The sequence below is a fragment of the Sarcophilus harrisii genome, chromosome 1 (assembly GCF_902635505.1).
Source record: "Sarcophilus harrisii chromosome 1, mSarHar1.11, whole genome shotgun sequence".
Classification (NCBI taxonomy): Eukaryota; Metazoa; Chordata; class Mammalia; order Dasyuromorphia; family Dasyuridae; genus Sarcophilus; species Sarcophilus harrisii.
The window spans coordinates 13,429,301-13,445,417 of NC_045426.1; the positions used below are offsets into that span (position 1 = coordinate 13,429,301).

General features: G+C 37.0%; 1 protein-coding gene across 2 annotated transcripts in view; it reads left to right on the forward strand.

Moving 5' to 3' along the window:
• Positions 1 to 7,999, forward strand: part of SCN11A (sodium voltage-gated channel alpha subunit 11) — a 106,959-nt gene extending 98,960 nt beyond the window's left edge. For both annotated transcript variants that reach the window (XM_031952451.1, XM_031952458.1), the window contains exons 26-28: positions 512 to 616; positions 1,150 to 1,429; positions 6,387 to 7,999. In XM_031952451.1, the coding sequence (XP_031808311.1) occupies positions 512 to 616; positions 1,150 to 1,429; positions 6,387 to 7,471 (1,470 nt within the window). In that variant the 3' untranslated portion in view covers positions 7,472 to 7,999. The remainder of the gene's footprint in view (positions 1 to 511; positions 617 to 1,149; positions 1,430 to 6,386) is intronic.
• Positions 8,000 to 16,117: the final 8,118 nt, after the last annotated feature.

Here is a 16,117-nt window from a genome sequence, read left to right on the forward strand (position 1 = left end):
TTAGACAATTTTTTGAGACTGAGAATTTTCCTTTTGCTGAAGGTTGTAGAAGAGTCTAAGTTTCTCTGATTTGCCTCTCAGAATGTTTATTCCTCTTAATTGTCAAAGAACAAATTATTTGTAAACCTGTACAAAGTCATCTGGTCCATTTTCCTGATTTTATAGAAGTTTTAAATCATTAGTATAGATTATAATTTACTTTTTTTTAAAATAAAGGTATGGTAAAGAATTCAAAAACAAATTGCTTTCTTCCCATAAGATAGGCCTGACTATGAGTAATGTCACCCTCATATTAAATATTTTAGATGTAACTTTTAGTTTTATATCCTCCATTAAGATGAAAATCAGCTATTAATGAATAACCTTCCATAGCTTTGCAGAAGTCTTCTAGAATCTGTCATGTGGCTTCCTGGGATGTTGAAAATTATAGAAATGCAAAGCTTCATTTCTGAAACTTCAGATGGTCTCCCATAATGGACCAGAAAGGATTAACAATGTTTTTCCAATGTACTTAGGTGGCCAAGATATCTTCATGACAGAGGAGCAGAAAAAATATTACAATGCAATGAAAAAACTGGGATCAAAGAAGCCCCAAAAACCTATTCCAAGGCCTTTGGTGAGATCAACTGAATTGTTATATCTATCTATTTATCTATCTATCTATCTATCTATTTATGTATCTAGCTATATGTATGTATATATCAGTAATAGAGGAATCGGGAGTTTGGGAGGAATCACCTGCTTTTACTCCAATAAGAAGGAACTGTTATGTAATAGTTTATGGTAAGGCCCATTAACACTAATGACAAAGACACCACTAAATGGAGATAATTCTGCCATGGAATTTGTTGGATCTGTGTATTGTAAAATAAAATCACAGAATGAGAATTATGCTACTATAGTTGAACCTCAAAAATGACCAGAATTTATTTCTCAAGTTTCATGGATCATCATACACCTGTGGCTGGAATTCTCATAATATACAAACTATAGATTGACCTCAATATTTCCAAATTGTCCCGTGGGAAGACAAAAATATTTTCTCCTTTGAATTCCATCCCTATAGTTGGGGGAAAGACTGTGAAAGAGTGTTTCATTTATTTTATTTGTATAACTTACCTGGACTTCTCCTTTGTCTTCTTTCCTCAGAATAAATGCCAAGCTTTTGTATTTGATGTAGTCACGAACCAAGCTTTTGATATTTTCATCATAACTCTCATTTGCCTTAATATGGTCACCATGATGGCAGAAACGGACTCTCCCGAAGGACCCAATCTGCAAAAGGCACAATTTCTGGAAACCCTCAACTCCTTCTTTGTTGTTATCTTCACAGTCGAGTGTCTCTTGAAAATCTTTGCTCTGAGACAATTCTACTTCGCTAATGGTTGGAACTTATTTGATTGTGTGGTCGTGGTCCTCTCTGTTATTAGTAAGTAAAAATGATGGTCAAGGTTTCTAACCACAGTTTCATAAACTATATTCAGTATCATTTTAGCATTAATATGCCATTTTGAACACATGGCTAACTTTTTAAAATGTCACTTGATGTGATAAATTATGGAGAGTTTATGGCCTGATTTTTATCTCTTTGGTTTTGTCCAAAATGAAATAAAAAATTTCAATTCAGTGGACATTTATTAAATGCCTACTGTATATAAGACACTATTATAGGTAGGTCCTGAGTGAGATTGAAGTTTAGCTAAGACCCAGTATTTTCCCTTATGGACTTTACAATCCAAGTCCAGTAGAGGGAGATGTTACATATAGAAATAACTATGGATACAAAGCAACTCAATTCAACAAATAGTTAGTGAGCCTGCGTTATGAACATGGGCTCTAGTGGGTACACGGAATATAAAGACAAAATGGCAAAGAGTATCTGTCTTTGAGAAATTGTGATTTTATCAGAGATAGAACAAATATAGGGATCAGTAAAATAAGGAAATTTGCAGGGGGAGAGAGAGCATTTATGGAGGAGATAAAGCATACAGCAATGATAATACTTGCTCACAGTATAGGACTTTTAGGATGACAAAATGCCTTTTTTTTTTCACCAGTCACAAGAGTTCTCTCAAATATTCCTCTACTAGATGACTGCAATATAATAGGGATCAGTCAGCAATATTCAAGGACTTCTGATGAGGAGGAACCCATCATCTTCCTACGACATCCATTCCATTCCAGGATAATACCCAATTTTGAGGGTCTTTTTTCTCACATTAAATCTTAATTTGCTTCTTTTCAATTCCCATCTTTTATTCCTTATTCTGAATTTTGGGGCCATGGAGAACAAAAGTGATTCTTTTGAAACAGGCCAGCTCTTTAATTCTTTGCAGATTTGACTCCTATTGGGTTCTCCTTCAGTCTTATCTAATGCAGACATTTTTTGTTCCTAATTAGTGTTCCTATAGCATAATTTCCAATCCACTTGCCATTCTGGTCCTCCTCTGCATACTTTTTATTTTATATTCTTCATAAAATGTGACAAACAACAAACATTGTCTATTTGGGACAGAGATTGACAGTATTGTTAGCCTTGTTTTTTTTTTTTTTAACAAATGAATGAGAGGTCAAATAACTCCCCCAGGTGACACAGTTACTAAGTTTGAGTATTCAAACTTTAAATAAGATTTTTTAAATGATGATAGCTAGCATTTATAGAGAACTTTAAGATTTGCAAAACACTTTGTAGATGTTATCTCTTTTGATCCAAACCCCAATCCTGGGAGTAGGAATCTTTATTATCCTCATTTTATGGATGAGGAAAGAGTTTCAGAGATTAAGTGGTTAGGGTCACATAGCTGGAAAGTGTTAGAGAAAGGTTTGAAGTCAGGTCAAATCTCCATACACTGTGCTATCTCTCTGTCTTCATATGCTTCATATGCTTCCCCAAATTAATATAGTATAGCTTAGAATGTGATTGATAAAAAGGAGAGATCCCAAGTCTTAGTAGTAAGATGAAAAAGACTTGATTTTCAACTGGAGATCACTTGAAGGCATTTGGAAGAAAGTGCTCTTTTAGTAAGGGGAAATGAGGTGTGGTTCAGTCTAAATGTATGTAGAAGCCCGAAAGATGAAAAGTATTGACATGGAAAGTGACTGGACCAAATAGGAAATTATGGGTGAGTTATCCCCTTGGCCTTGAATATAGGAGATCTTCACAGTGAGTTTTAGGAAAAGGTAGAGAGGAGTTGGATTGGGAGGTATATGAATGCTGGGTTAAGTAGTTTAAATTATAGGTATGAAGCTGGAAATTCCATCTCCCTCATTTTATATTTGAGGAAACCGAGGCCATGAGAAGTAAAGTGATTTGCTGAAGGTCAAACAATTCTTCAAGACCCAGGATCTGAGTGAGGCTGCGATTTCTCTAATTTGGTGACCTCAGTCTTCCTGCTGGTAAAGTAGGAGACAAGGTTATATTGTAAAATAAGGAGATATGGGGTGGTATCGGGGGCTGAGAATTTCAGAATCTGACTCAAGGGCACCTCTGATATCTTGTAAAATCTATGGCTGAAGATTTGGAATAACCAACATTGATGAATGCATCAGAGATCCAAAGTACTATGTAAAGACTTCAGTGGGAAAAATCACTTACACTGAGTGGGGCTGGGGCCAGGGAGAGGACATAGTATTTAAAAAATCCAGATCAGTGTCAACAGACATGGATCTCCCCTCTCTCTGGAGCTTTTGATTTGAGACACTGTAGTCACTTGACGAAGACACAACAACAACTGCTCCTCAAATAAAAATGAAGCAAAGAAAAACATTCAGAGCTAGCAGAGGGACAAAAACATATTGTGTGGGGTGTTAGAATCCAAAGTCATAGTTACTATCCAAATAAAGAAGCTCAAAAAATTAAATAAATAAAAAACAAACGAGGTAGCTAAGTTGGCCCAGGGGCAAGAAAGCAACTATCAGTGACCTCTTCCTGCCTTCCTAAAGATAGCAGAACCATTTAGTCCCCTTTAAAATGCCCCTGATAGAAGAAGAGCAGAACTCCTTTGAGCTTTTTCCTAATCTCCTTCTGTTCGCTAAAGTTCATTCTCAATGTCTTACACTCTGTTTTGCTCATTCTGTTTCTCACAAATGTAAGTTGGTAACTTTATATTTACATTGCTGATAGCTCTTTAATCAAACAAATATTTATGTTCTTGCAAAATGAGGGTAACGTTCCCCTTCTCCTACCCCAGAGAGTCTAGTATAATTCTGATGAGTCTTGGGTATTCTGGCTCAAACTCTGGAGTTTAGTGATCTGGAGCAATTAGCAAATATAGGATGATCCCTTGGATTCTCCCCATCCATATGGATGGAAAGTACCAGAGAGAAGAAGAAAAAGAGAAAAAAAATAGGTATCTTTTCTTTTAAACTGAGAAAGGACTAGACTAAGGGACTATTTAGAGTTTGCTGTGTCATACCAAAGGGCTAAGGTCTTTGCACTGAACAGGAACTCTAGAAATGGACCAGAGTTCTGAAGATCAGAGGAGATTCCCTTACTTGTCCACATTATACTTGTATTGGGAACCATAAAATACCCCAAGCAATTGTTATTATTATCATCATTTATTATTCATATGAATAAGAACTCACATTAATATTGGCTTTAGTGTTTACGAGCACTGTTCTCATACCACCCTATGAAACAATATAAATACTTTTATCCCAATTCCACATATAAGGACTTTGAAGATGAAAGGATAAATGCCATAATCACAGAGCTCATAGTGGATTAGCCATTAGCTAGCAGTGTGATTATGGTTGTTTGCCTTAGGGATAAATCTAATAGCAAATCTGGGATTAGAACCCAGTTCTTTTTGACTATATCTAACTTATTTTTGAAGAAACAGATGTCATCCTTGATCTCTCACTCTTTCACCTCCATATCCAATCAAATACCAATTCCTATACATTTCATCTCTGTGGCACCTCTCAAATATGCTCCTTTTCCCATCTAAGGTTCCTTCCCAGACCCTCATTACCTCTCATACTTGGCCTATTGCAATAGATTCCTGGTGGGTTTCTTTGTCTTGAGATCTCGCCACTCTAAACCATCCTCCATTTAGCCTAGTGATTTTCCTAAAGCACAAATCCAACCATGTCACCCAAGTCACTCATTAAACTCCAGTGACTCCCTGTTGCCTCCAGAATCAAACATAAAATGCTGTTGAGCCTTCAAAGTCCTACATAACATAACATTCAAAGTCCTAATTTACTAGGCTTCTTATACCTTATTCATCAAGTCTTTAATTCAGTGACATTGTTCTCATGGCCATACTGTAATTAAAACATTCCATCTTGGGGCTCTCCATGCCTAGAACTCTGTCCTTCCCCATCTTTGCCTTTTGATTTCCTCACATTCCATCAGGTCCCAATTAAAATCCCATCTACCATTGGAAGCCTTTTCCAATTTCTCTTGGTCACAGTGCCTTCTCTTTATTGATTATTTCTAATTTATCTTTCTTTCTTTTGCTGAGGTAATTGGGGTTAATTGACTTGCCCAGGGTCACACAGCTAGGAAGAGTTAAGTGCTGAAGTCAAATTTGAACTCAGGTCCTCCTGACTTCAGGGCTGGTGCTCTATCCACTGTGCCACCTAGCTGCCCCTAATTTATCCTTAATACAAAGTATTTGTCCATAATTATGTACATGTTGCTTCTTCTATTAGATTAACTGAAACTCCTCAAAGGAAAGGACTGTTTTTTGCTTTTCTTTTGTATTTCTGTACTTAACCTGGACACTAGTAAATGTTTCTTGATGGGTTGAATAAGAATCCAGATAAGAAGAAAATCTGATTCCTGCCCTGTGTTGTGAAAGGATGCAAGAGATTTTTTTCTTTTTTTTTTAAAAATATTTTATTGATACATTTTGTTCTACCATAACAATTCCCAAAACAATCTTATCCAACTCTTAAAAAATAGATAAGCAAAACCGTAGTTGGGGGAACTGATAGCACAAGTGACATTTTGTAAGAAATTATTTTTCTAATGGAGTTCATTCTTTATATTTCTTCTCATGCTCTCATCCCCAAGGTTCATCATAAAATCAAAAGAGCTTTGAGATTGCAGTCTTGCTCGAGAATCCATTAAAAAGCTGTGCTAATAAGTCATTGGCTTCCTAGATCTCAAATTATATCCAACATATTAAGAAGGGACAATTTCTTTGGGACAAACTCAAACATTTAAGGATATTTAGAAATAAATATTTTTACATCAAATGATATCTTTTCAATTGTCAATAATTTCATTTCTTCAAATGCCTTTTTGATAAAGGGTTCAAAACTCCCCGGATAACATGAAAGTTACCAACACAATTTGTAGATAGAAAAAATTATCCATTCACATGAATTCAAAATGTTTTCTGGAAAATTAATTTTTATTTTTTTTTCTAAAGGCCTTTTGATTTCTCAACTGGAAAAGCATAAGACAATTCCATTCCCTCCAGTGCTCTTCAGAGTTATCCGCTTGGCTCGGATTGGCCGAATACTCAGACTCGTTCGAGCAGCTAAAGGAATCAGGACTCTTCTTTTTGCACTGATGATGTCACTTCCTTCCCTATTCAACATTGGGCTTCTGCTCTTTCTGGTCATGTTTATCTATGCCATTATTGGTATGACGAATTTTTCCCACGTGAAATATGAGGCAGGGATTGACGATATATTCAACTTCCAAGACTTCGGCAGCAGCATGCTCTGCCTCTTCCAGATCACTACGTCAGCAGGCTGGGATGCCCTTTTAAGTCCTATGTTGACTTCAGGAAATTCCTCTTGCAAGCCACAGAATTCTCGTTATAATAAAAGTTCTTGTAGTTCAGAAAGTTCATATTGTTCCAAAAGTGACAGTAAACCAAATAGTGAGTCTGTGACCTCTGTCATGGCAATTGCCTTCTTTGTCAGTTATATCATTATCTCCTTCCTTATTGTTGTGAACATGTACATTGCTGTGATTTTAGAAAATTTCAACACAGCCACTGAAGAAAGTGAGGATCCCTTAAGTGAGGATGATTTTGACATATTCTATGAAATTTGGGAAAAATTTGATCCCGAAGCAACACAATTCATCGAATACTCGGCTCTCTCAGACTTTGCCGATTCCTTGCCAGATCCCTTACGTGTGGCCAAACCAAATAGAAATCAGCTTCTAATGATGGATCTGCCCATGGTCAGTGGCAATCGGCTCCACTGCATGGATATACTGTTTGCTTTCACCACGAGAGTGCTGGGTGACTCCGAGGGGATGGATTGCCTTAAAAGCCAGATGGAAGAGAAATTCATGGAGGCTAATCCTAACAAGAAGTTATATGAACCGATTGTGACCACCACAAAGCGCATGGAAGAAGAACGGTGTGCAGCTGTCATCCAGAAGGCCTATCGACACTACTTGCTGAAGACCAGTGCCAAGAAAAAACCACAGCAGATGGTTTGCAATGGAGCCGTTGCTACCTTGGAAGTACCTGATGGCAAAGTCCACTTTGACTGACACTGGCTGAGATCAATCAATAGACTGATCAGAGGCTATATCCTTGCAGCTTTGCTTTTATCCCATAATGGAAGCATAGAGTAGAGTCAGCAACTTGATGAGTATTTATTTTCAGTTTTTTTAAATTATCAGACATAAATAATTGTTTATTTAAATATTCAGTGAAATCTTTAAAATGACTTAAATAATCTCATATAACAATGATATACATCAGAGTTTCCTTTTTCAAAAAATCAGATACTGTATTAATGCATAAAAGGAAATTTATAAAGTTCTAGAGAATTAATGTCTGGATTATATTTAAATATCATTTCTTCACCCATAGAAATGGTATGGCACCCTGATATAGCACCTTGCTTATAATAATAATCACTTACAATGACCTTGCATGCTAACCAGGAAATGCTGTGAATTAACCACTATAGATGTTTTGTGTGATCGTAAAAGAAATTAAGCTTACTCAAAGCATCAGATGTCACATAAAAAAATATTTATTGACTTTGTCATGAATACTTGAAAAATTAAATATTAATTCTTGTTATATTTGGATGTCACTCGTGTTTTATAGTATTCCTTGAGCTTATTTTCTTGTCTGCTCATTATTTTAGGAGTAATACATGGTAAGTTTGAATTTAGTGCTTTATTCACCCCTAAGGTCCATATCTCATCATGATGTGGGGGCAGATTCTTAAGGATATGTTGAATAAAGCTCAGTCTTTGGTAGATCCTACAGAGCTGGAAAAGCTTCAGGTTGGAACTCTAGTAGACAGGGCACCTTTTTGTCATCTTCAGAAAGAGTTATGCATGGGGGCATGCTTTGGGATACATCAACACATGAGGACAAGTAAAACATGGAGGGCATTGATACATGCACTATAATACATGCACTATACTTAAGAAATCATAGTCTTAAAGAATGAAAGTAACCAGGCTAATGATGTGCCATGATCAGTGCCCAGTTCTGTTCAGTAATCAAGACCTTGGACATGTGGCTATCAATTAAGGACTCTCATTTGTCTAGATTATGGCCCCAAATCAGTGACTAGTATCTGTCTTACTAGCCCTTCACCACAAAGATGTACATATATAGGCTTTACTAATACAAATGAATTCAAACCAATTAATACTCAAGCACCCAACACTTCCTTCCCCAGGCTGCCATTTTTTTTATCTATCTCTACATTACCCTCCCTGTAGTGGACAGTCCGGGAACTGGGAAATTCTGTTCCTTCTGTTGCTCTTAGCAAGATAGGGGTTGAGGGTTTTCACTAATGATGAAACTTCTGGAAATGGATCAACATTTGTTGATATGATGCAGAATCTTGAGGTACCTTTTTTTTTGCTTCTTCAAAGTGACATATGGTATGACAGTAAGTCTGCATCTAGAGTCGCTTCACTTTCCCATGGACACACTTTTGTTTCCAGATTCCCAAGCCAAAATGAGGTGCACACTCACTTTATACCTCCTTCCTAAGAGCCTTGAGCAAATCCAAGGACATTTCTGCTTTGCTCTCACAGCTCCAACAATGTGGTCACACAGAGAGAAAAGGCATTGATTCCTGCAATCAAGTTGCCATTTCCCAGTCTCATTACCAGTATTCCAACTCATTCATTTCAAATCTCCCCCTTTCTTTTGACTTCCTCCATCACTCACATCACTCACGATACTCTGCTTACAGTTGTCCCCCAAGTCTTTTGTAGGAATGGTAAAAGACCTACATGTACAAAACAAAGAAAATAGAGTACTGCTTTCAGATGGAACATCCTTGGTCTCCAGGTATAATGAGAACATGGCCCCCAAAGTGGGCACTTCTCCAAGTTTCCTTTCTAAAAAAGTGAAGTGAATATCTGTAGCCAATATCTGGCATGAATGCAGGAGGTTGGCCCACACTAAAGGAGCTCCTATGCCAGAGAGAACCAGCACATGATTCCCAAATCATTCAAGAGTCGCCTAAGGTCATGCAAACAAACAAAATGTCCCCTTTACCTAATCAGAAATGCGTCACCAGAAATGACTTTATAACATTACTAAGCCAAAAAAAATTATAACATTTTGATATTTTTAGTGGAAATCTATGACTAACCAATACAAAACTGGGTCTACCAGGAAGTCTTCATTCTTCTAGGTAGAAGTTGCCATTGTTAGTCAACAAAAATGGAACATTATCTCTAAAAGGCCTAACATGGAGGAATTTCCATTAGTTATACTTAATTTAAAACCTAGAAATAATGAGGAAAGAAAGGATAGAAATGAAGGAGGGAGGAAAAAAGGAGGGAAATAATCATTTATTAAAAACCTATGATGTACCAGGAAATATTTTTTTTTTTTTACAGTTTTCAATCTGATAATTTATTGTAGGCTTTATAAAAACATTCATAATCCCATGCTTCCTTTAATGTCATAATGTCAGCTTACAAATTAAACATAGTTTGCAAAATCCTACACTTTATAGAATCAAAAGGTTATATATTTTTTTTTTATTTTTATTTAATAGCCTTTAATTTACAGGATATATATACATGGGTAACTTTACAGCATTAACAATTGCCAAACCTCTTGTTCCAATTTTTCACCTCTTACCCCACCCCCCCCACCCCCTCCCCTAATGTACCAGGAAATATGCTAAGCAATTTACAATGATCTCATTTGATCCTCACAAGAGCTCTAGAAGGTGAGCGCTATTATTAACTCATAAATGAGGAAACTGAGACAAACAGAGGTTAAATGACTTGCTCAGGTTCAAATATATCTAATATGAATATATTAACCACAGAACAGTATTCCTATGCTTGTTTGTAGTGGAAAACTGTCCTGGAGTTCTTGAAGGCTATTTCAATGGAATTCCAGATCTGGGTAGATCTTGACCAACTAGAAAGAATTCAAGTATGAATCTTGCAATATCTCCCTTGAAGACAAGTCCAAGGAAATATAGAAATAATTCTCAATAGCTGATTGGCTACCAAGAGATCCATGGAACAAATAAGAGGGATAACAAGGTCCTCTGCAGCCCTTGCTGGTTCCATATTCACAAAACAATAGAAAGAAGTCAGAGGGTGATGGCACAATTCTTAGAATTTTTAAGTTAGTTAACAAATATCTTTATCCATGAGCAAAAAACCAACCAATGATTGGAGGAATTGAACTCATTGGTAGTCTTATAAATAAAACAATCAGTAGAATACAAGTTTTATAAGGTCAAATATTGCTATTTTTTCCTCTTTGTATCCTCAGAAGTCAAACAATGTTTGTTGAAATAATGTATGACCAGAAAAAGGAGGTGTCTCAAGCCAAGTGTTTGGGAGACAAAAGATGGGGAACCTGGGTTAGTAAAGAATAAGATAAAAGGCCTCCAGCATTTTGGGGTGTTTTGGAGGAATTTTGGAAAAGTCTGGGCAAGAACAACACAGAATGAGTTGTGATGTTCATGAGTAGACAGACAAAACAACCAATGAAATCCTTTGAAGAATCAAAATGGAAGGATGAGTACAGCAAAGACAGCACACATTGTAGAGGCGACGTGGTATACTGGAATCAGCAATTTTGGGCTCTAGTCCCAGAATATAACTACTGAATTCTATGATCTTCCCTGGTCCTCTGTACCTTCATCTGTAGGATGAAGAGTCTTCATCTTTTCTTGGAGCTAATATAAAGGCCAAATAGAAGAGGAGTATTTTCCTCAACTCTATCCTTTTATAAAACTGTAAAGCACACCGTATTATTCACTATATCAATAAAGATAGAGAACAGAATGAAGGCATTAGGCTATGAAGGGAAGATTTCTTTAATTGATATAAGGGTATACCAAGGGAGAAGAGAAGAAAGGTTACCAAAAATAAACATAAGCTACAAGGTATCATAGAAACCCTGGAACTGACATTCAAGAGGAGAAAGCCAGATCGTGTAAGGGCAGAAGAGACCGAAGCTCTGAGTATGGATCCAGTATATAATAGGCCTATATGAGGGATTTAAAAGGAAACTGATTCTCCCTGTTTGTGTTTACAAGGCCAGCCTCTCAGAAGCCCCTAGTTGATTTCCTCATAGTGACTCTAGACCCTTACAAACAGTGGTATCTTGGTGATGGCCTTGATGTGTGGACAGTATGACATGGAACCGTATGACTAGAGCTGCAAAGCACCTCAGGGGCCATCAAACCCACTCCTCCCTTTACAGATGAAGAAACTGAGGACCAGGAAAATCCCATGACTTTTCCAAAGACACACATTAATTGCGAAAGCTGAACCCAGGTGCATTTAGAAGCTGGATCCAGTACTCTGTCCATGGTACTGATTTTGTATCTTCCTTGCTTTTACTTTGCATTTGTAAGGCTACGGGAAAAAACAAATCTGAGCTCAACTGATGGTTGCTCCTCTCAGATGAGAAACTGTCCTGGGTGAAAGTTCTTCCATAATTCCCTCAATGTGTAAGGTTGTAAAACTGGGGTCTGCACAAAAAGCATCCTTTTCCTTTTACACAGGGCACAGCTATATCTCTAAGGGTCCTTATACAACAGATGATTCCTCTGAGTCCTAATTTCAAAGATAGCCAAAATTTCCTCCTTGAATTGTGACATTTTGCAGGAGTGGAAGACAAGTAGGTTCAGAGAAGAAGCAAAGAATGTCAGCTACTTGTGAATTTTAGGTACAAGCAGAACTTGTAGGGCATTTTGCTTTCACCAAAAGAGAAGCAATCTAGGTCTAGTTTAAATGCAAGAGGAACTATAAGGACATTTCTAGTTGGTAGTAGCATTCTAATAGTGTAAACTTCAGATATAATAATAATAATAGCTAGTATTTACCATACCAGGCACTGTACTAAGAACTTTTACATTTATAGTCTCATTTGATCCTCACAACCCTAGAGAGTAAGTACTATTATTACCAACAAAACTTTACAGGTAAAAAAACTTTAAATGAGTATCCACTGCACTTCTAGTATAATCAGCCCCATCTGCCACCTCAGTTTCTAAGGAGGACAGAGGGATTAGGTTTACAATTTAACTCAGTTCCTGTAAAACATAATTCCAAACAAGTTCCAAGTCCAAGCCCTTAGACTTCTCAGGGCTTCCCTCATGGACTAGTAGTAATATCCTCCTAGGAATCCTGCCTCCAGTCATCATGAGGATTCCATTACCTGCACTTAAAACTGCAAATATATTATTTCTGCTCTGGGAAATTGTAAAAAATAAAAACTCCAAGTCCATTTCTCAGGAGCTACAACATCTAGAAGGGGGAGGGGATAAACAATCTTTCCTTTCATATAACTCAGCTTAGTTTATGGTACCTGTTCCATCCATGACTAAGATCTTCACACTTTCTGGTGCAGCTGAAAAAAGAGAGCTAATGATTGCTTAATGTTTAATACATACACCTTTGCAATTATTGAATCACAGACCTCGAGTGATGAAGAACTTACTTAACATCTATGAAGAAATACTCCTTCCATAACTGGTGCTCAAGGACCACTCAAGACTCTGGACTCTCACTTACATGAACTGATTCTGAGTGAAATGAGCAGAATCAGGAGATCATTATATACTTCAACAACCATATTGTATGAGAATGTATTCTGATAGAAGTGGATTTCTTCGACAAAGAGAAGATCTAACTCAGTTCCGATTGATCAATGATGGACAGAAGCAACTACACCCAGAGAAGGAACACTGGGAAATGAATGTAAACTCTTTGCATTTTTGTTTTTCTTCTCAGGTTATTTCTACCTCCTGAATCTAATTCTTCCCGTACAACAAGAGAACTGTTCGGTTCTGCACACATAGATTGTATCTAAGATATACTATAATATATTTAGCATGTATAAGACTGCCTGCTATGTAGGGGAGGGGGTGGAGGGAGGGAAGGGAGAAATCAGAACAGAAGTGAGTGCAAGGGATAATGTTGTAAAAAATTACCCATGCATATATACTGTCAGTAAAAAGTTATAATAAAAAAAAAAAAAACTCTGGACTCTCATATATGGGATCCAGTCTTGGGAGGTAACTCAAAAAATAATTGCATCTTTAGTTTTTTGCCATCACCCAAATTTTTTTTCTAGGAAAAAGGCACATCCAGATATTATACATACCTAGATTTCCAAAAAGGCAGCTGACAAGGACTTATCTTCATACAAGCATCCAAGGTAAGAAATGCATATTAGGTAAAGGACAGATGCTTCATTTCACACCACATGAAACAAAAGATGCAAAAACTCATGGGAGTCCATAAATATACAGGAAATCCATGAAGCATTCAGAGGACTCAGAGGAATTCAAAAACAGATGCACAAATTCATAAGGCATTCACAGTAATTACTTTTGAAAGGGATTGAATTTCTGATTATCATTCTGTCAATTCTGACATTCTCTGGCTCTCCCACAGGATTCAGCTGTATACTCTCAAAGAAAGGTGCAAGGGAAAAGGAAAAGAGATTAAAGAGTCTATCTGTTTACTTTTATAGGTGGCTCCTTCAAAAAAGTCCATAAGACTAAAGAACCAAAACTTCTTGGAAGCTGTTCTATTCCCTAGAGGAAGCCAAAGAACATCTCCAAACCAGCCAATTCCTTTCATTAAATGTTTACCATTTCCACACTACATTTACCAAATTCTAGATTATGGGGACATTGATTCAAAGCTGTACCTGGGCAGGAATTGCCCTCCATAATAACAATTCTGGTGAATGAGACCAGGTGAAGTTTTCTTAAAAGTCTAAGATATGGAGTAAGTCAGACTTTAGACTTAAGTCAGATCACTTTTCCCAGGCCCAGATTGTAGGAAGTCACATGATCTCTAGACCTAGGGGTCTCTAGGACAAGAAAGGTCAGAACCTAGGTCTGAGTTTCAGGAAGCGACAAGAAGTGACATGACCCACAGGAAGCAAATAACATTGGTGACCATCGGTCAATAATGATTACTTCCTTTTTAGTCCAGCTAATGAAAAGACTTGGATCTTTTACTATTTACCTAGCTTTATTGCGTCTGTTTTGCCAGGCATGTTGAGAGCTGAGATGCCTCCCAGGTGTGCTTGGGCTTCTGGCTTCAGGGACTGAATAAAGGCTTTCTCTTTGTATCTGAAGATGTCTCTGATTAGTTAATTTGAGTAAAGGGGTCTAGCACCTGTCCCACACACTGGCAAATGATCATCCACTGTTCACTTATAGATCCAACGATTAAGAACTCATTCATTATTCTATTTATACAGCTATTAAGAATTGTCTTCTTCCTAGAAACATTGAAAAAGTAAGTCTAGTCATTTAGGTTCAAACAAATAATTACAAAGACTAAACCAACAGCATCTGCCCTCAATTTCCTTACATCATGTCAAGCCTAGAGTATCAAGTTATAGAAAGAGGAGGACTTTTTCATTTAGAGGAAGTTTCCTTTTAATCCAAGACAGGGTAATAATAGATTTTTGTCTCAGTGTCAATCAGTTAGTTTTTCACAGTGTTAGTGACTAGTTTTGGTTCTCAAAGAAACTCCAGTGAATATATTCTTTCTTCTCTGGGAAATTGTAAAAAATAAAGCACCATGCTTAGGTGACTTTGCTCGGTGGTGGCCAACTTCAAATAGAAACAATATCCACTTGTCCATCCAGAAAGATCCCCATGGCTCAACTACTGACTTAGATTTTAAATATTGTATTCTAAAAAATTTAATCTGGTTCATGATTCTTTTAGAAGTATTGGAGATCTCATGGAACCCAGGGGCTGCATTTTTTGACACCTCTGGTCTAGTAAACATTATATTCAAGGTCAGAAAAATGTGAATTTAAACCTTGCCTGAGACACTTACTAGATTTATAACCCCAGGAAATTCAATTAACCTGTCTGTGCTGCAGCTTGCTTATCTGTAAAATGAGGGGGTTAAACTTTGTGCCTCTAAATTCTATTTTATTTCTAAATCTATGATCTGAGGTTCTATAATCACTCTCTATCTTTTTTGAACACAAACCCCCAGCCAGAAATCTTGATCTATCAAATAGAGCAATTTTAAATCTCCTTCACCTCTTAGATCATTTTTAAAAGATCTCCCATTCATTTCAACATTCCATTCAAGCAAAAGCAGACATTGTTTAGAATTCTCTTGATCACAGATTTCATAACATTTTTCCAGCTTAAGAATAAAAGTAACCTTTTAAGCACAAACATTAATGAAATTTTAAGAAATAAAGATAAACACACTTCAAGCCCTGTGGGCAACATTGGACTTTAAGTGAGTGCACTGAATCTCTCAAGAGAGATAAAAATGAAGGTCAGAGGCCCTGGTCTTCAGCTGAATGTTTTTTAGCAGCTCAGAATTTGCTCTGGCATAAAAGTTATATCCTTTGTCCTTACCACCCGTGTGCCAGAATTCCTATAGCTATTGGCCATGTCTAGTTAGCTTGTCAGAGAAGCAACTCCTTAGTTTCTGTCCCCCCACAGCTCCTTCCTTTCTTCCTGCTTCTTGTTTCCTTAAATCCAAAAGTAGGAACACACAAATCCCAAGGTGGAAATCAGTCAATAAAGGTGTAATGCCTCAGTTTCCCTGAATTGTGATATCTCGGTTTCCTTGTATTAGTTTCCCTGAATTATAATATCTCAGTTTCCCTGAGTTAGTGTGTCCCCCCCGACCTTGGCCATTGGAACTGAGAAAATTAGGGCCTCAGAGTGCTGATAT